This window comes from Macrotis lagotis, chromosome 5 (assembly GCF_037893015.1).
Source record: "Macrotis lagotis isolate mMagLag1 chromosome 5, bilby.v1.9.chrom.fasta, whole genome shotgun sequence".
NCBI lineage: Eukaryota > Metazoa > Chordata > Mammalia > Peramelemorphia > Peramelidae > Macrotis > Macrotis lagotis.
The window spans coordinates 75970257-75991375 of NC_133662.1; the positions used below are offsets into that span (position 1 = coordinate 75970257).

Consider the following 21119-nt stretch of genomic DNA (forward strand, 5'->3'; position numbering starts at 1 on the left):
CTCGATAATACTTGGCCACTTTAATTCTTATTTTCTTCCAAATTTTCTTTGAAATCTATAACCTTTATTTAATTCTCAATAGCTACTTATCCCAACTTCTTTACAAAATACATTTTGTTTGTCTTTTGTAAAATACAAATCTACTTGCCTCATTTATAGTTTTCATACTTTACTACCCATTTATAGAATCAGTTACATTATTGATTTTATTGTTCTTTTTTTTTTTTTTTGCAAGGCAAATGGGGTTAAGTGTCTGAGACTGGATTTGAACCCAGGTACTCCTGACTCTAAGGCCGGTGCTTTATCCACTGCGCCACCTAGCCGCCCCTTTATTGTTCTTTTTTCCATAACCCCCCCCCCATTGTCCAATTTGTTAAAGGTTTTATTTATTGATTTATTTTTACTTTCAGAGAGCAGGAACACTGTGTAACCCTTTGTGAAGAATACCTAGCATAGCATCATTGAATTACTTCTTCAGTGATTCAATAAGGATGACCTTTTTGAATTAAGAAATAGGGAGAGTTTATTAGAATAGCTTTACTTTTGTCAATGACTTAATAGATTTTGTATTTATATTTATTCATTTGCACAGGTCGGAGATGTCTGCCCAGAGATTAATTTCCAACAGAACATCTCAGCTACCCTCATCTAATTCTGACTATACTTGGGAATATGAATATTATGAAATTGGACCAGTTTCATTTGAAGGCCTGAAAGCCCATAAATGTAAGTCTTTCTCAAGGGTTCTATAGTATAAATGTGCTATTTCCTCAGTCTTTTTTCATGCCTTTTCTTTCACTTAAGCTTGATGTAAAATAGTTTATGTTCTCTCCTATTTATTATGACTGCTTTTATAAAAAATTTCTAATTTGGGGGATGTGTCTTCTTTTTCTCTTTTTTGATTGAAATTTACTGGAACGTGAACATCTATTTAAGTGTAAATAATCTTAAATGTGTATTTAATTGGTTTTGTTGTTGTTTCAAGTTAAATGCATAACAAGTTCTTTAAATAAAATAGCTCAATAATAAATTCTCTCATATTAAGTAACTTCTCTTTCCCTTATTTCCATCCATCCAACCCCTAAACATTTTTTAAAAATCTTGCTAAGAAATAAAACCCCAGATCTGTAATCTGGTCCTTTAAAAATGTTTTTGTAATGAAACATAAAATACTATGTTCTGGGACAATATGACAACCTTTAAGCAAGGGAGCTATTAAGCCAGTCCAAGTTTTTGTTTTTTTTTAAATTTTCTTTAATTAATTTACACATTACTAAAATATTCTTGTTTAAGAGCCAATATAATCCCCCCTCCTCCACAAGAATATAAAATCTCATGAAAAATAAAGTAAAAGAAAGAGAAAAAAATGTGTTTAAGTCTGTGTTCTGATACCATTAGCTCTGTCTTGGGTAGATGGCATTCTTTATCGCAAGTCCATCATAGAAGTGACTTCCATATTTTTCCATAGCTGCTGATTGCAATTCCCTCCATCCATTCCTCCCCACTAGCATCTATTATATTTTCTTTCTACTTTCACTCTGTCTCTCTTCACAAATGTGCTGTGGGGTAGCCGAGTGGTGCAGAGGACAGAACATCAGTCCTGGGGCCAAGAGGCCCCAAGCCCACATCCCACCCCAGAGACCCAGCAACCACCCAGCCCTGTGGTTCCAGACAGGTCACTCAATCCCAGCGCCTTGCAAAAAGTAAAAAAGAAAATGTGTTATATCTGACTATCCTCTCCTATGATCTACCATCTCGTCTATCACCCACATCTCCCTTCCCCTCTCCCTTTCCCACTTCTCTCTTATTTCTTCTAGATATCTATACCCTATTGAGTGTGTATGCTGTTTCCTGTCTAAGCCATTTCTGATGAGAATGAAGGCTCCCTCATTCCCTCTGGCCTTCCCCTCTTCCATACCATTGCAAAAGCTACATGAAATACCTTAGCCTATTCTGCCTCTCCTTTCTCTTACTCCCAGTACATTTCTCTTTCACCCACTGACTCCATTTTTACAATATATTATATCTTCAAATTCAGCTCTCTCCTGTGCCTCATCTATAAAAGCTTCTTCTACCTGCTCTAATAAATGAGAAGGTTCATTTGAGTATTATCAGTATCATCTTCCATGCAGGAATACACAGAGTTCATCATCATTAATCCCTCATAATTTACCCTTCTCCTCCACTCTCTCTCTGCTTCACCTGAGTCCTGAACTTGAAGGTCAAACTTTCTGCTTATCTCTGGTTGTTTCAACCAGGAACATTTGAAATTCCCATATTTTGTTGGAAGTCCATCTTTTCACCTGGAAGAGGATGTTCAGTTTAGCTGGGTAGTTGATTCTTGGTTGCATTCCAAGCTCTTTTGCTTTCTGGAATACTATATTCCAAGCCCCAGAGCCCTTAATGTAGTTGCTGCTAAGTCTTGTGTAATCCAGACTTAAGCTCCACAATATCTGAATTGTGTCCTTCTGGATACTTGTAATATTTTCTCTTTGACTTGGGAGTTCTGGAACTTGGCTATAACATTCCTGGGGGTTGGTTTTTTGGGGGGATCTTTTTCCGGGGAATCAATGGATTCTCTCAATTTCTATTTTACCCTCTGCTTTTAGGATATCAGGATAATTTTCCTGTAGAAATTCTTTTAAAATGAGGTCGAGGCTCTTTTCCTGATCATGACTTTCATGTGCCTAATAATTTTGAAATTATCTTTTCTAGATCTGTTTTCCATATCAGTTGTTTTTTCAATGAGATATTTCACATTTTCTTCCAGTTTTTCATTCTTTTGGTGTTGAACTATTGTATCTTGATTTCTCACAAAGTCATCAGCTTTCTTATCTCCTTTTCCATCTGACCAATTCTGCTTTTTTAAAGCATTCTTCTCTTCAGTAACTTTTTGAACTATTTTATCCATTTGACCTAAGCTTGTTTTTAACATGTCATTTTCTTCAGCATTTTTTGGATCTCCTTGACTAAGTTGCTGACTTTGTTTTCATGTTTTTCCTGCATCTCTCTCATTTCCCAATTTTTCTTCTATCTCCCTTAATTGATTTTCAAAACATTTTTTGAGCTCTGTCATAGCCTGAACCCAATTTCTATATTTCTTGGGAGTCTTTAGATGCAGAAGTCTGAACTTTTTGTCATCTTCAGATTGAGTATTTTGATCCTTCATGGGACCAAAGTAATTGTCTATGGTCAGGTTCCTTTTTTTTTTTCTGTTTACAAGCTCACCCCTCTGCCCTGGGGCTGTGAGGAGGAATCCCTGCTCTATGTGGGGCCTAGATCAAATCCTTGTGTTTTAAACACTTATATGTCACTTTTCCCCAAAGGTAAGTATAATGCTATTTCTCCCGTTTCTTCTTCTTTTGCCTGGCAAAGGTTCTTAGGCTATTTCTCATTTGATGTGAAAGAACAAGTGTATCATCCAGTTTTGATTGATGAATTATCCAAATTGGCCTACATTTCCTTCTTCATTTGGAGTACAATAGTATTTGTTACACATAAACAGTATTCCTTAATGTTTGCCATGATATACGGTGTAGAAAATGTCTAGGATATAATCTTATACAGAGCGTTGTATGAAAACACTGAAGACTTGGGCTTCTGAAAATCATCTTCTAGAGAACACAAGTGTGATGCTAAGAAACACAGCACTCTGTCTTTTGTCTTCAAGCTGAATTACAGCAGTTCCAATAAGTTTTCTCATTTCATATAGATAAACATGTTTACAACCTTCAATTTGTAGTCTTCAATGAATCCTACTACTTTGATATCTAATTTGCAGGTAAAATCCTTTATTCTCATTTGGTGTTCAAATCCTTGCATTTTAAACACGTATGTGTTAGTTTTTCCCAAAGCTATGTATATTGCTATTTTGCCATTTTTTTCTTCATTTGCTTGGCAAAGGTTCTTAGGCTATTTCTCATTTGATGTGAAAGAACAAGTGACTTTTTCAATGTAATGACATCCCAAGGGCATAAAAGGAGCACCTCCCAATGGGCAGAGAGCAAAAGTAGAGGATTTTATGTGCTTCTTGGAAGCCCAAATGGTCCAGGTCTCTTTGTCAGCTGATAGACTCAGTTATGTGAAGAGTAGACAGCAAAGTCCATACAGAAACCAACTCTCAACCCATGATTTGAAAGGATTCCCAGGTGTCTGGCTTTGCTTGCAGAGAGAAGGGTGATGTTTGTGTGTTTGTGTGTGTGTGTGTGTGTGTGTGTGTGTGTGTGTGTGTGTGTGCATCTGTGTGTCTGTGTGAATGTGTATGTGTCTTTGTGTGAGTATCTGTATGTGTGTCTCTGTAAGTGTGTGTATGTTTGTGTGTCAGTGCCTGTAAGAGAGTGATAGGAAAGGCTGGCTTAGATTTCTTTCTCTCTGCTACAACTTTGAATTGTTAGGGAAGATATTGGTTCAATTAATGATCCAGCACATAGCATGGAAATGCCGTCCAATGAAACACAACCACTCCACAGTCTGGTCCTCAAGGAGCCCCAGCTGCAAGTGAAACATTCTCTTTGTTTCATTAAGCACAACTGCAGCATCAGAGGAGGAGTCCCACCCTGCAGCTTTCTCCCCCAGGCTGCAGAGATATAATCACCATTATGCACTCTCCCCAGTTTCTGCCAGGAGAACCACTCTGATGTTTGAGGTCTGCTTGCAGGTGGCTGCGTCTGGAATCCACATTCATCCTGTTCTGTAAAGGATTATGATCCTTCCCCAAGAGCAGCCTGGGGAGGGGGGAACAGGCAGCATCATGGCCTACCTGCTCACACAGTCCCTGAAGATGTAGGTAATAGCATACCCTGGGAAATCTGGAGGAGATGCAAGGGATGGATGGAGAGATGGAAATACTGTCCTTCAGTAAATCCTAAATGCAGTCTTCTTGTCCCAGTGGTGCTATTTAACAGCTGTTCCTTGGGTTGTATCTATGTATGGGGCACATTTCTGTTTTTTTTTTGTTTGTTTGTTTTGTTTTGTTTTGTTTTGTTTTGTTTTGTTTTGTTTTTTGCAAGGCAATAAGATTAAGTGGTTTGCCCAAGGCCACACAGCTAGGTAATTATTAAGTGTCTGAGGCCGGATTTGAACTTAGTTACTCCTGACTCCAGGGCTGGTGCCCTATCCACTGTGCCACCTAGCCACCCCTCCACTGCACCACCTAGCTGCCCCCAGGGGCATATTTCTGATCTGAATTTCCTAAGTGGAAAATATTTCCTCAATAACAAAGCATTCATCCCTAAAGCTAATGGTGCTGGTAAAATAAAACAGTTTGGGATGGTAGAAGTGGAACTTGCATTGAAATTTTTACTTCACCACTAATTACCTTGGACAAGTCACATTTAATCTAATGAAATGACAACAATTTAAAGAACAACATCTTTGAAAGGACCTTAGAACATCCTATTGGTGAATTAAGGCTATGTCTACCCCAAGCATGTGAAAAATTTTCCTGGTAAAATGGGTGGAAAAGAATAATTTGTTCCAATGGCCATGCAGCTGACTGAAGCAAGTGTTGGGAAGCACCTAGAGCTTGGTAATACTTCTAAGACACCAAAATCATCCATTGCATCCCAGGTCACCGCCAGTCACCCTTTTTGTCTTGCCCCTGGACTTCCATGACTCTGGAAGAGAGAGGCTGAACACTTTGCATAATTCTGTCTCACTTTAAATCCAACTCATGCTCAAGGCAAGACATCACTCATGTGATGGGGATAGAGCACAATCTGACCACTTGACCATCTGTGTGACCCTGAGCAAGTTACTTATTACTGGTGACCTCCAAAAAAGAAGAGAAAAGAAAGCAAATAAACAAATAAAGAATTCTAAATGATTAACCACAATATATATTCACACACATACATATGTATATATAAATAGAGCTATGTTTAGTTTTTTGGGGGGGTTTTGGTTTTTTGTTGAACAATTATCCTTCTGTAGATGGCTTAACTCAAAAAATTAAAGTATTTATTCTTTCCAAGGTATTTTTTTTGTATGTGACTTCTAGAATGGGACACTTGTTTACTGAGAACAGTATAAATTGTTCATTGAATTCTTATAAAAATTCCCATCTAAGTAGGTAACAATAGAATTGCTTACCCAGAAGTGCCATGACTAAGTATATGTCCCAAGAAAGGATGAAAGCAAAAAGAAAGATCTCATAAATACAAACTGATTTCTTTTGTTAACAATGGTCAATAAACACAAACATTACCACATATAAAAAAAGAACAAGAAAGAGACTTGCATAAGAATCCTGAAGCACTAAGCTTTTTGGAATATTGTATGTGTGAATACATACATACATATGCTTATATTGTTTATTTACATATGTACGTTTACCTATGTGTGTTATATGTGATTTAGCAGGATAATTACAAAACTGGTTTTTGTTCTATACTTTTTGTTTATTCTTGTACATTAAAAATATATATTTTTTGCCAGTCACTACTGACAACCCCATCATTCAAGGCAACTTGCCCTGTGACAGTTATACATTATATAGCAAAACAAGTCAATGTTTTGATTATGCTTGAGATGCATATGTCATCCTGCTTCTTTAGTCAAGCATGAGCAGTTATATATTTTTTAAAATTTTATTTATTTAAGGCAATGGAGTCAAGAGTGACTTGCCCAAGATCACACAGCTAGGCAATTAAGTGTCTGACATCAAATTTGAACTTAGGTCCTCCTGACTACAAGGCTAGTGCTCTATCCACTGTGCCACCTAGCTGCCCCTGAGCAGTTTATTTTCTAAGATCAGATTTAATTAGAAGTGACCTTGGAAGTTCAAAGTGATTTCTTTTTCTTTCTTTCTTTTTTTTTTTTTGCAAGGCAGTGGGGTTAAATGATTTGCACAAGATCACACAGCTAAGCAATTATTAAGAGTCTGAGTTCAGATTTGAACTCAGGTACTCCTGACTCCAGGGCCGGTGCTCTATCCACTGTACCACCTAGCTGCCCCCAACCTTAGAAGCCCATATAAAGAATTGAGGTCAAGAGATTAAGTGACCTGACCAAAGTCACAAAGTTATCAAGTATAATTGAACCTAGGTCTTCCTGATTATAGATCTAGCATTCCATTCATTATGACACATCACCTTCTATGCTTCAGCATTTAGTTTAAATAATAATAGTAGGTAGAATTTACATAGTGCTTTAAAAATATTATCACATTCTTTCTTCATAATATTTATAATATTCCTGAGAGACAGGTCCTAAGACTAGTCTCATTGTACAGGTGAGGAAACTGAGGTAGACAATACCCTTCTGGTTGTCCCACAAACAAGACTCTGTACCTTTCAGCTCCAGACACTTTCTCTGGCTGTCCCCTAGGCTTGGATAATTCTCCTTTCTAGATTGCTCCTACTGATTATTAGATTCTCTCCAAGCTTTTTTAAAGTCTCAACTAAAATCCCATCTCAAAGTTTCTGGCCAGACCCACTTAACCTTTAGCTTAACCTCTAACCAGCCAACTCTCTGAGGCTATTAAGCTGCAATGGAATTGCTTATGTGAACTGGTAAAAGCTGTTCCTCAATAGGAACGCCCTACACTGGGAATGGTGAACCTTTTTTTTTGTTTGTTTGTTTTTTGGCCAAGGACTATTTGGATAGTTATAACATCATGCTCAGGCTGTACAAAATTATCCACTTAAAAATTAGCTTGCTATATTTGGTCAAACAATTCACCCTAAAAGGTTCTTAGATTTATTGAGTTTCGAGTCCCACCTGTGGTTGCCTTGGCAGCACCAGACCAAATGATTTTCACTGGGTGGATGTTCCCTGCCCCTGCCCTACACTAATGAGTGATCACTGGTGCAGATTGCCTCTCCCCTAAAAAAAAAAAGATGATGGGATGAAAACAGATGCTCTCCTATCTTAAGGAACTTAAGGCTAATGTGGGGCACCATATGAGCATAGGCACAAAAGTATGACATAGGTTAAAATGTAATGAGGCCCAGAGAGAAATTTAGAGGAAAAAGATCATGTGTGTGGGGAGTGCGGTGGGGTGATATCAAGCCTCATAGAAGGCTTCATGGGGAAGCTAACACTCAAGCTATGTTTTTAAGGAAAGAAGGGTTTCAATAAAATGAAATGAGTGAGATAAGATCAGGAGTTTGGTTGGAATATATATTGCATTATCAAGGAAAGGAAAGCAAAATTCTTTTGTAAAGGCAACCTGGAACTAGTTGGTGGAAGGGCTTGAATTCCAAGTTCAGGGGAGTTGATTTTATCCTGTAGGCAATGGGGAGTTGTTGGAGACTTTTGAATAAGGGAATGGCATATTCTCTGCACAGCAATATCAATTTTTTCAGCTATGTGAAGAATGAATTAGAGAGAGGAATATCTCTGAGTAGAGAGAGACCAGCTAGGAGAATATTCCAATAGTATAGATGAAAGATGGCTAATTGATTAGAGAAAAGGGAACAGATACAAGAGATATTATTGAGGAGGTAGAACTGATTGACTTTGGAAATTAATTGAATATCTATATTGGAGAGATGGAAGAATAAAGAAAATGTTAAGGTTTGGTCTTCATCTCTATCTTTTATGTGGGTCACTCCATATCTAGGCTAAATTCTTGTGTCTTTTACCTAATTGCCCACTAGACATTACACATGAATATTCAGATATCACCTTAAACTAACATGTCCCAAACTGAACACCACCTTAACAACTAAACCTGCCCCTGCTTCCAAACTTCTCTTTCTTTGAATGCCACCACCGTTTTCTTAGTCACTCAAGCTTATAAACTGGTCCAGGAAAAGTGTTGGTCTTATGATCCTTTCCTCTGTTTTGAAAAATAAAAAACAAAAAATGTAAAAACTAAATTTAAAGTTTATAAGTAAATTCGGTGTCTGGTCTGGGGTTTATGAGAGGAAGGAGAGGGATCTGAAGGAACATTAAAATCAAGTAGAGTAGAAATGAAAAAGTAATTAAGAGAGAATATCCAGAATGATTGGGCATTTGAAACTATGGAGCTATGATTTTTTCTTTTATGTCTCTTTTCATTCCCCTCAGTTGAAGGTTAAAGTAAAGGAAAATGATTTTATAATGACCTATTTCTCTTAGAATTCTTCAAGACTATTACCCCCATTCTCCATAGTTATACTGTATAATCATGTCTAAATATTTCATTTTTAAAGTTGATTAGAGGGGCGGCTAGGTGGCGTAGTGGATAAAGCACTGGCCCTGGGGTCAGGAGTACCTGGGTTCAAAGCTGATCTCAGACACTTAATAATTACCTAGCTGTGTGGCCTTGGGCAAGCCACTTAACTCCATTTGCCTTGCAAAAACCTAAAGAACAAAACAAAATGAAACAAACAATAAAGTTGATTAGAAGAGGAACTGATTTGAATCTCATATCAGGAACATTGTGAATACTTTGTTTCCTTAGAATCAAAATATATAAATTGTTAGAGGTGGAAAAAGCCATAGGGATTTTTGAGTTCAATTTCCTTGTGATCCTTGACCTTACAGGCTTTACCTGAGTTCCAAGGCCCAAAACGTTGTATAATGATTTCATATGAGATAGTATGGTCAGTCAATCATCAGGTACCAACTATGTGCCAGACACAATGGAGAAAGCAGCACTCTATCCACTTGGTCATCTAGCTACTCTTTTAAGCTCTTTGGTTCCCTTCAATGCTCACATTAAATCTACCTTCTAAAGCTTTCCTGGTGTCTCCAAAGGCTGGTTTTTGAGAGCTTCTTAGGAGATGAAAGATGGTAAAGGATGAATTAAGGTTTTGGTATGAAAGACAGGACCAAGAGGGATTAAATTTTGATATGTTGTGACCACAGATTTTTTATTTTTTCATTTTACTTTTCTGAGGATGAAGTCAAGAAAGAGAATGTTAGAACTTAAGTTATTTTGCACACAATGACAAATTGTTTGCTTTGGTGATAGGGGAGGCTAGACCTGTGATTTATATGTACAGGAAATGTCTGATTAACAAATATTTTTTATCAATATTAGCAGCTTCTCTGCAACTTGTAGACTGAGTTTCACAATATACCAAGAGATTAAGTGACTTGTCCAAGATCACATAATTGAAGTATACAAAAAATAGAACTTGAAGCAAGTCTTCCTGAGAGTGAGGTCAACTCTTTATCCTCTATGCTTCTATATTAAATAATGATGGAAAATATAGAAATTGAAATTGACTGCCAATCCAAAAAGAGTTTAATAATAAGATGGTAGTAATATTGTTGCATAACTGAATCTCAACGTGAATGTCAAATCCTGGGATTCCTCAGAGACTTCTAGTATATCTCTATGTAACACTGCTGCAATAATTAGCTCATTTTAAGCCTAGGGGCTATATAACGATCACTCAGGTTGTCTTTTGTTGCTTTAGGGAATTTCTATTTAATGGAAAGTAAGGCTCCCTTCCTGGTAGAGTGATTATTCTAAGATTTCCTATCACTCTAAGGGCATGTTTAAACCTTAGAGATAATATTGTGCGTTGGGTAGGAACATGAACTAGGGTAAACAGTCCAGGAAACATTTGGACTGACCACTATTTGCCACTGACCTCATAATCCAACAGTCCTCTCCTCTCCTCCAACAAATAATCCTACACATCCCTGACCAAGACTAAGGTAAAGAATTCTGATAAAGACATATAGTGCAGAAGCATTAAGCAATGTACTGTAGAATTAAGTCTAGTTCCAAGGTATCATTTCAGAATGTTCTTCATGGTCTAGTTAATCAACAATATTTATTGAATACCCTCTGGCTACAAAACACTCTATGCCAAGCTGTATCATTTATCTATGTGACATTTCTTTACAATCTCTGTTCCCTTTAATGACTGCTCATTTTTCTTCCCTGGGAAAACCTTATTTCCATCTGCCCTACTAAACTGCAAAGAGTTTGAGGGCTGAATTTTGTTGTTCAGTCTTTTTATAGTTATGTCTGATTCTTTCTGATACCATTTGAGATTTTCTTAGGAAAAATACTGGAGTGGCTTGCCATTTTTGTTCTACAACTCATCTTTATATGTGAGGAAAATTGAGGCAAACATGGTGAAGTGACTTGACCATGTTCACACAGCTCATAAGAGTCTGAGGTCAGATATTTTTGTTGTTGTTTATTTCTTTTATATTATTACAATAATCTTGTGAGAGTAGTCATAAACCCCTCCCCCCAAAAAAAAGATGAGAAACCTCAAGAATAGTGAAAGAGGGGAAAAAAGAGTGTACTTCAGTCCGTGTTCAGATTCCAATGGTTCTGTCTCTGGGATGAGTTGTCTTTCCCATCATAGCCACCATTGAAGTTGCTTCAATATTTTTCCCACAGTTGTTATCACTAGCTGTATTTCCCTCCACTCTATTCCTCCCCACTCTCATCTATTCCATTCTCTCTCTCTCTCCTTTCGTCTTGTCCCTGTTCAGAAGTGTGTTATATCTGAGTACCCTCTCCCATGATCTTCCCTCTCTTCTATCACCTATTCCCCCTTCCCTCCCCCAATTCCCCCTTATCCCATCCCTCTCCTCTCATTTTTTCTCTAGGGTGAGATAGATTTCTCTAACCTATTAAGTGTGTATGTTATTCCTCTCTGAGCCATTTCTGATGAGAATGAAGGTTCACTCATTCCCCCTCCCCTTCCCCCCCATTGCACTCTATTGTAAAAACTTTTTCTTGACTCTTTTATGAAATATCTTAGCCCCTGCTTACTCTCCTTTCTCTTCCTCCTAGTACTTTCATCTACCACCCATTGATACATCTTTTTATTATATTATACAATTATAGTTCAGCTCCTTCCTGTGCCTTGTCTAAATATGCTCCCTCTAAGTGCTCTTAAAAATGAGAATCTTCATATGAATTATCAGTATCTTTTTCCCATGCAAGAATACAAACAGTTGGAGTGGCTAGGTGTGGCAGTGGATAGAGCACTGGCCCTGGAGTCAGGAGTACCTGAGTTCAGATCCTGCCTCAGACACTTAATAATTACCTAGCTGTGTGGCCTTGGGCAAGCCATTTAACCCCATTTGCCTTGCAAAAACCTAGAAAAAAAAAGAAAGAATACAAACAGTTCAACATCAAGTTCCTCATAGTTAATCCTAGTCCAGGCCCTCTAGGGTTCACCTGAGTACTGTACTTGGAGAACAAAATTTCTGTTCAGCTCTGGTTGTTTCAACAGGAAAGTTCGAAAGTCCTCTGTTTCATCTTTTTCCCCTAAAAGAGGGAGTTCAGTTATGCTGGATAGTTGATTCTTGGTTGTAAACCAAAGCTCTTTTGTCTTCTAGAATATCATATTCCAAACCCTACAAACCCTCAATGTAGATGCTGCCAGATCCTGTGTAATCCTGACTAGAGAGCCACAGTAGTGAATTGTTTGTTTCTGGCATCTTTTAGTATTTTCTCTTTGAATTGGGAGTTTTGGAGTTTGGCTATAATATTCCTGGGAGTTTTCTTTTGGGATCTCTTTCAGGAGGTGATTGGTGAATCCCTCAGTTTCTATTTTATCCTCTGCTTCTAGGATCTCAGGGCAATTTTGTTGTATTATTTCTTAAAAAATGAAGCCTAGGCTCCTTTTTCTGGTCATGATTTTCAGGTAGACCAATAATTTTTCAATCATCTCTTCTGAATCTGTTTTCAAGGTCAGTTGTTTTTCCAATGAGATACTTCACATTTTCTTCTAATTTTTTTGGTATAGTTTTATTTCTTGCTGAGTTCTCACAAAGCCATTGGCTTCCTTTCGTTCCATTCTGCATTTGTAGGAGTTATTCTCTTCAAAGAGCTTTTTTATCTCATTTTCCAGCTGGCCAATTCTGCTTTTTAAGACATTCTTCTCATTTGCCTTTTGTGTTGCTTTTTTTCATTTGGCCTAAACTGGTTTTTACTATGTTATTTTCACCAGTTATTTTTGTATTTCCTTCACGAAGTTGCTGACTTGGTTTTCATGATTTATGTGCAATGGTCTCATTTCTTCTCCCAATTTTTCTTCTACCTCCCTTAATTGCTTAATTCCATAGCCTGAACCCATTTTCTATTTCTCTTGGAGGGTTTAGATTCAGAAGCTTTGATTTTGTTATCATCTAAATCTTCTATGGGACCAAAATAATTTTCTATGTTCAGATTCTTCTTTTTCTTTTGTTTGCTCATTTCCTCAGCCCATGACTGATTTACCGTACTTCCAAGGCTTTGGGAAGTTTTGGGGACAACCCACAGGGATTTTAATTCCTCCAGAGTCTTATGAGAGGCTCTGAATGCTGTCTTGCCTGTGTTCAGGGCCTCCCCTTTGCCCTGGAGCTGTGAGGATGGTCCCTGCTCAGTTCTGGTGCTGTTGTGGGGGCCAAGAGTGCAAACCTGTACCTGAGTGTGGGCAAACAGCAGATCCTGCCTCAGGGAGAGCAGAGAGAGACTCTGTAGTCTCCTCCGATCCCTTTACCATCTATGGGCTGAGAGCTCTGGACATGTTGGGTGGCTTTGAAGACTCTAGCTACAGGTTCTCACCGCAGGGTTGCTATGAGACCGGTGCTCTGCTCCACACTCACTCTAGTGTGGCAGAGTTCTCATACCACCAATTCTGGCTGTTCCCAATGATTAAATTGCCCCCTCTGCCATGGACTTAGGCACCTGGCCAGGCTGTGCTGCAGCTGTGGCTGTTCTGTGGCTTTTTCCAACCCCTGGTCCTGGTGGAACAGAATTTTCCTGCCAAACTTCTAAGTCGTCTTGGACTGGGAAATTGTATTACTCAGTCTTTCTGTGGCTTCTGCCACTCTAAATTTTGGCTAGAGTCATAATTTGATGGCTTTTAGACTTTTTGGGGAACAAGTTTCTGGGAATTCCTGCCTTCATGCTGCCATCTTGGCTCTGCCCCCCAAGGTCAGATTTGAACTCAGGAAGATGAGTATTCCTAACTCTAAGTCTGGTGCTCTATCCACTGAGCCACTTAGATGCTAAATTTAAAAGATTGTTTAATGCAACTCCTCATTATTTTTTGATGTACTGATGTCTAGAGAAATGAAATGATTGGCTCCAAATAGTCAAGGTAGCTAGTGGAAGAGGTGAGTATTCAGTTTTCCCTCAGTCCAGAGTTTTTTTACTATGTTTATTCTGCCTTCAAATCAGAAACATACACGAACAGGGCACAGGAATGAAGAACACATATATTGAGAAGTATGTATCCAGGGCATATATAGGGAGAACATCAAACAAATATAATGAAAAATTTGTGTCTGAGGCACACTAATGACTTGGACAGTTAATCCCTGTAAGGGTAACGAGCATGTTTTCCTCAAACCCTCTTCCTATTTCTTTTATTTATTTATTTATTTATTTATTTTATTCTCATTTTGTACAATTTTTTTTACATTAATAAAATATACTTGTTTACAAGTAAACAAAATACCCCCCCCCCCCCCATGAATATAGATAGACTTGCTTGGGCGAAAAAGTAAAGGGGAGAGAAAAAAAATTAAAATTAAAAAAATAATAGTAATCATTGTAGGTATGGCCAGGTGGCACAATGGACGAAGCACTAGCCCTGGAGCCACGAGCACCTGAGTCCATATCCAGCCTCGTAAACCCAATAATCACCCAGCCATGTGACATGTAAGCCACCTGATCCTCACTGCCCTGCAAAAACCAAAAAGAAGGAAAAAAAAAAGACCCAAAATAAAATAAAATAGTAATAATAGTAGGGGTGGCTGGGTGGCAGACAGAGCATTGGCCCTTGAGCCAGGAGCACCTGGGTCCAAATCCGGCCCCAGACACCCAAAGATCACCCTGCTATGTGGCCCCAGGCAGGCCACCCAGCCCCACTTGCCCTGCACCCTCCCCCAAATAATAATAACAAAAAATGTGCTTCAGTCTTTGTTCCAACACCATTAACTCTGTCGTGGGTGGATCACATTCTTTATGATAAGTCCATCACAAAAGTTACTTCCATATTTTTCCAACATTGCCATTGCTGATCGCAACTCCCTCCTTTCTTATTTCTCCACTACCATGTGCTCTATTTTCTCTCTCCTTTCACTCTGACTCTGCTGTAGGGTCGCTGAGTGGTGCAGCAGACAGATCCCTGGTCCTGGGGCCAAGAAGCCCTGAGCCCCCATACCACCCCTTAGGCCCCGAATCCACCTGGCCCTATGGTCCTGGGCAGGCCATCCAATCCCAGCCCCTTGCAAGAAGTAAAAAAGAAAATGTGTTATATCTGACCACTGTCCCCCCCATAGTCCATCCTCTCCTCCTTTATTCACATCCCCCCTCCTTCTTATTCCAGATGTCTATACCCCATTGAGTATATTTGCTGTTTCCTCTCCTAGCCATCTCTGATGAGAGCAAAGGTTCCCTCATTCCCCCTTGCCTCCCCCCTTCCATATCATTGCAATAGCTCATTGTAATAAAAAAAATCTTATTATGTGAAATATCTTGGACTATTCCCCCTCTCCTTTTTCTTTCTCCCATTACATTTCCCTTTTTTTTCCTATTGACTCGATTTTTACACCATATTTGATCTTCAAATTCAGCTTTCTCCTGTGCTTCAACTATAAAATCTCCCTCTACCTGCTTTAGTATCATTTTTTCTATACATGCAGTTCATCCTCATTAAGTCCCTCATATTTCCCCCCTCTCCTCCAATCTCCATGCTTCACCTGAGTCCTGTATCTGAAGATCAAACCTTCTGTTCAGCTCTGGCCATTCCAAAAGGAACCTTTGAAATTCCCCTGGTTCATTGAAAGTCCATCTTTTTCCCTGGAAGAGGACATTTAGCCTTGCTGGGTAGTTCATTCTTGGCTGCATTCTAAGCTCTTTTGCCTTCCAGTACATTATATTCCAAGCCCTACGAGCTTCCAATTGTAGTTGCTGCTAAGTCCTATGTGATCCTGACTGTAGTTCCATGATATTTGAACTGTCCTTCTGGCTGCTTGTAATATTTTCTCTTTGACTTGGGAGTTCTGGAACTTGGCTATAATATTCCTGGGGGTTGGTTTTTTGGGATCTCTTTCTCTGGGGGATCGGGATTTTTCCCTCTGCTTCTAGAATATCAGGGCAATTTTCCTGTAGTAATTCTTTGAAAATGATGTCAAGGCTCTTTTCCTGATCATGACTTTCAGGTATTCCAATAATTTTCAAATTATCTTTCCTAAGTCTGTTTTCCATATCAGTTGTTTTTTCAATGAGATATTTCACATTTTCTTCTAATTTTTCATTTTTTTGGTTTTGAAGTATTGATTCCTGATTTCTGTTAAATTCATCAATCTCCCTGAATTCTATTCTTTGTCTGAAGGATTTGTTCTCCTCAGAGAGTTTTCTTATCTCTTTTTCCATCTGGCCAGTTTTGCTTTTTAAAGCATTCTTCTCCTCAATAACTTTTTGAACTGTTTTATCCATTTGACCTAAGCTGTTTTTTAGCATGCTATTTTCTTCAGCATTTTTTTTGGATTTCCTTGACTAAGCTGCTGACTTCATTTTCATGTTTTTCCTGCATCTCTCTCCTTTCTTTTCCCAATTTTTCTTCCAACTCCCTCATTTGATTTTCAAAGTCTTTTTTGAGCTCTATCATAGCCTGAGCCCAATTTCTGTTTTTCTTGGAGTCTTTAGATGCAGGAGCTTGTGCTTCCTCATCTTCAGACTGAGTATTTTGATCCTTCTTGGGTTCATTTGCAAAATATTTCTCAATGGTCTTCCTCTTGTTTCTTTGCTTGTTCATTTTCCCAGCCTAAGCCTGTTTTTGGGGGTGCTTCCTGAGCTTTTGGGACACTCCCACAAGGGTCTCAATGTGTGAGGCTCTGTACTCCCTCCTGGTCTGTGAATGACCATAAGCACCCCCCTCTGCCACGGGCCGAGGTGGGGGGGGCCCTGTTGTTCTATGGGGGGGCCTAGACTGGGATCAGGATCTGAATGTGCTTCAAGCCCCAGAGTCCTGTTCCAGGGGCAGAGGACAGAACTCTGCAGTCTCTCTTCACTCCCCTCCCTCAGTTGAATGGGCTCATGCCCTGGGGGCTCCTGCTTACAGGCTCCACCTGCTTCTGTTTCCAAGTCTGGGCTGCAGAAAGACCAAGCTGCTGGCTGTGTGCGCTGAGGGCTGGGCTCCACATGCTCACTCTGGCAGAGGTCCCCCCGCTGTTCCCCCACTTTGTGCCCGGTGCTCCCCGGGGTGCAGCTCAGGAGACTCCCCCGCTGCTGTGAGGTGAGACTCCCAGTGCCCTGGGGCTGCCTCCGGGAGGCTGAAGTTCTTTGGCTCTGGCGGGCCACCCCTCTGGCCGGCCGCCCCTCCAACCCGGGGTAGCAGAGCCTTTCTGCTATTTTCCAGGTTACCTTGAGTAGGAGAACTGCCTCACTGGGTCCCTTTGTGGGTTCTGTCTCTCGAAAGTTTAGTTAGAGTCCGTAGTTTATGAGTTTTTATCAGAGAGCTCCTAAGACTGGATCCCTTCATGTCACCATCTTGGCTCCGCCCCCCGCAATGCCCCCTCTTCCTATTTCTATTGAAACTCATTATCTTGCTGTTTCCAAGGAATTTAAACTGTGAACCTTATGTAGTAACTTGGGAACTTGATGTAGAAACCTATGAACTTTTTGTAATAACCTGTGAACTTTTTTTTTTTTTAGATTTTTGTAAGGCAAACGGGGTTAAGTGGCTTGCCTAAGGCCACACAGCTAGGTAATTATTAAGTGTCTGAGACCGGCTTTGAACCCAGTTACTCCTGACTCCAAGGCCGGTGCTTTATCCACTATGCCACCTAGCTGCCCATAACCTGTGAACTTTTTCAGGAACTTGTGAATTAAAATCTAAGCCTTTCTTACCTCCCTGAGACAGAGATTAGTGACTTCTTCACAAAAAAAAAATGATCTTATATTGATCCTTAAACTCCCCCTTTCCCTAATGCATTTGCCTGTCTTCAAAACTGCTTTGGTATCTTTGTCAAGAAAACCCGAAATGGTTCATGAAGGATCTTATACAACTGAAACAACTCAACAACAACACAGATTGAAGAAGAGATGAGAAAATTAGCCTCTATTCTTTCTTTCCAGAGTTGTGAGACTGGATATAGAACAATGAACATACTATCAATTGATATCCCTGCTAGTTTTGGATAATTGCTTAAAAAAAACCCTAACCTTTTAAAAATTCTTTTCTGTAAGGGATGGTTCTCTAAGGAGAGAGGAAAACATTTGGAAAGGAAGCTAATGTCAATGTAAAGCCTTCTAGTCATTGAAGAAGGACTCTGTAACATGGTAGCAAAGTAAACTAATGTAACAGAGGTTGTATCAGAACAGAACAAAACAAAAAAAACCCAAAATTTTGAGGGCAGCCCTGAAAAGCTGAAAAAAAAAAAACTGGAAAAAAAATTCAGTGAAACAGAACCCAGTGCTACTTGAACATTTAAGTTTATCAGTGTCTTCATCTAGCTCCTTCCTACCTTTCAAAAAGTCTCCTAATTCTTCACTTCACACTACATTCTCCTCTATGTGGTATTTAAAACCCTTTACAATGTGGTCTTATTACATATTATAACTTCATACTTCTACTGTCTAGTTAAATTGACTTTTTTACTTTGTCAGACACTACATTCTATCCCCTTTCTCATGGCTTTGCAATGGGCTGCTCCATGTGCCTGAAATCCACTTCTTCCTTTACTGCCACCTCTTTGAATCCCTAGCTTCAATTATTAGATTAGATTCTCTCCAAGCTTCTTTTACTTCTGATCTAAAATCCCATCTCAGTTTCTGACTAAAACATTGCTTTTTTTCCAAGGAGGAAGGAACAACATGAAAATAAACTCCTTGAGAGCAGGGACTCTGGTCTGGTACATAGTAAATGCTTAGTAAATATTTCTTTATTGATTAATCATTGATTTCTTGGTGAGGGGTAGAGTGGTTGTAGTAGTAAGGAAGCACATTTTTAGGATATACCTTATTGCATTAGAATAGAAAGACCTGAAGGTTCCAAGTTCTGGTTCTGAACACATATTGGCCAAGTGAGGAGGGATACTTTCCTGAAGTAATGAAAAAATGGACAAGTATCACAATTCCCACCTCCTAAAGACCCCACCTTCTGATTGTGCCACTAAGTTCTCCCAGAAAGTCTCTGAGTTCAGTCCACTGAGCTGCCTTCCAATTTTGATTGACTGCAAGCCTAGATGAACCATAAGCACATGCTGTTAAAATATCTGTTGAAGCAAAACTCTTAGGGTTTTTCACCACACTCAGAATTGTTGCCTCAGCTAGACATGTTGTTTTCTAAATTGTAGGATTCCATAGTATTATTGGTCCTATTGGATTAATTCATAATATTTTGAGTTCAGAGTCAGGAGGTCTGACATCAATAGGAAACCCCCTTGTCCACCTCCCCCTGCAAAATAACTTACAATAACATCTAGAACTGTTTTAAAAGCAGAATATTGAAATTGAAATGTGAGAAGCTGGTGGCCTTTCTATTTCTTTAGAGCTTGATGATTATTGGGGAGCTGAAGTGAGGAATACCCATGTTCAAATATGGTCTTTGGCCTTAGCTGTAGAACCCTAAACAAGTCATTTAATCTCATTTCCTTAAATGTAATTGGGGGATAATAATGGTCTTTATCTCCCAGGGTTGTTTTGAGGATAAAATGAGATAATATTTGTAAAGCATTTTGCAAATCTTATAATGCTATATAAATATTAGATATTATTATGTTGTCTATGCCAACTCAATACATATGCATTAGACTACATGTCTCCTAAGATCTCTTCTTTCTCTCACACTTTGATTTTTTATGTCCTTAAGGCTGTCATTTAATGATAGCAGATGAATAAAGTAGATGAGTGGTAAATATAATTACAACTTGGTTTTCAAGAGGATATGACCTCCAAGAATATCATAGTAGGTCAGGGATGGGGCTAGAAATAAAATAATTATTGATTCCTTATTAAACTGAAATACACACTACTGATAAATCATGAAAATAATCATTTAGAGCTAAAGCCAAAGACATTTACTGGTGGTTACTGAGAACTTAATGGCCTCATATGCAGCCAGTTTACACAAGAAGCACATTTAATTCCAAGGAAATGACCTGTGTGAAGGTGATAAGTTTGGGTAATGTTTTTCTTGAAATTTCATCAAAAATGTTCACTTTCCATGCTTTGGGCATAGACAGACTGTATTTGGATTGGCCTATCAAAGTACCTTTAGTAGCTCAGCTTATTGTGTTTGTGTAACATTTCTATACTGTTATTTCATTGTGTTTTCACAATAACCTAGAAGGCTGGTTAGGCTTTTTTTAATCACAGATAAAGAAATTGAAATGCAAGAGAGGTTGAGATTATCTTGAGTCACACAGTCAGTGGCAGAACTAGACTATACTTTTCCTATTACCTTTAATGATGCTTGTTCCTCCATTAAAAAGCTGAGGTGAAATATTAATGTTTTATTAAATGTCTTGCAGATTCCATTGTCATTGGATTTTGGGTTGGTCTTGCTGTCTTCGTGATTTTCATGTTTTTTGTACTGACCTTGCTGACCAAAACAGGAGCACCACACCAAGAGTAAGTCTGAATATGACCATATGAAACAAACCATAGGCTACCAGTCACACTTTTCCTCCATGGAAGAGCTCCCTGCATAATTATTTCTTCAAAAATCTTTAATGACTGACCCTCTTTTTGTATTTGCATAATGCCTGCTACAAAATAAATGCTCATTTATCAAATTATTTTTCTTATCAAACTCCTGTTCAGTTTCTTTTTCCTGGCATTTAAAGTCTTTAATGGGTAGTTAGGTGGCATAGTGGATAGGGTGCTGGGGCTGGAGTCAAGAAAATTCATTTTCCTGAATTCAAATTTGGCTTCGGATGCAAGCTGTGTGACCTTGGATGAGTCCCTTCACCCTGTTTGCCTCAGTTTCCTCATCTGTACAATGAGAAGGAAAAGGCAAACACTCTGGGATCTTTGCCAGAAGAGTTGCACATGACTGAAAAATGACTAAAGAAGAACAAAATATTCTTTAATAATTTAGAACAATATTTTCTTTCCAGAACTGTCTGAGAACTTGAGCCACACCTTCTTGGTTATAAGTTAATTGTACTGCAGTGTTCCATTTCTAAAGATATTCCTTTTACTATGATGTACAACCAATGAAATAATTTTCCATTCCAAGGTCAAGAAGGTTAATAGCATCCCAAGCACCAGT

The 21119-nt window shown here is 38.8% G+C and overlaps 1 protein-coding gene across 1 annotated transcript in view; it reads left to right on the plus strand.

Annotated features, from left to right (window-relative positions):
- Nucleotides 1-21119, plus strand: part of MRAP2 (melanocortin 2 receptor accessory protein 2) — a 70615-nt gene that overhangs the window by 30396 nt on the left and 19100 nt on the right. The window contains exons 2-3 of the mRNA XM_074187096.1: nt 593-726; nt 20377-20476. Coding sequence (XP_074043197.1) covers nt 600-726; nt 20377-20476 — 227 coding nt within the window. The 5' untranslated portion in view covers nt 593-599. The remainder of the gene's footprint in view (nt 1-592; nt 727-20376; nt 20477-21119) is intronic.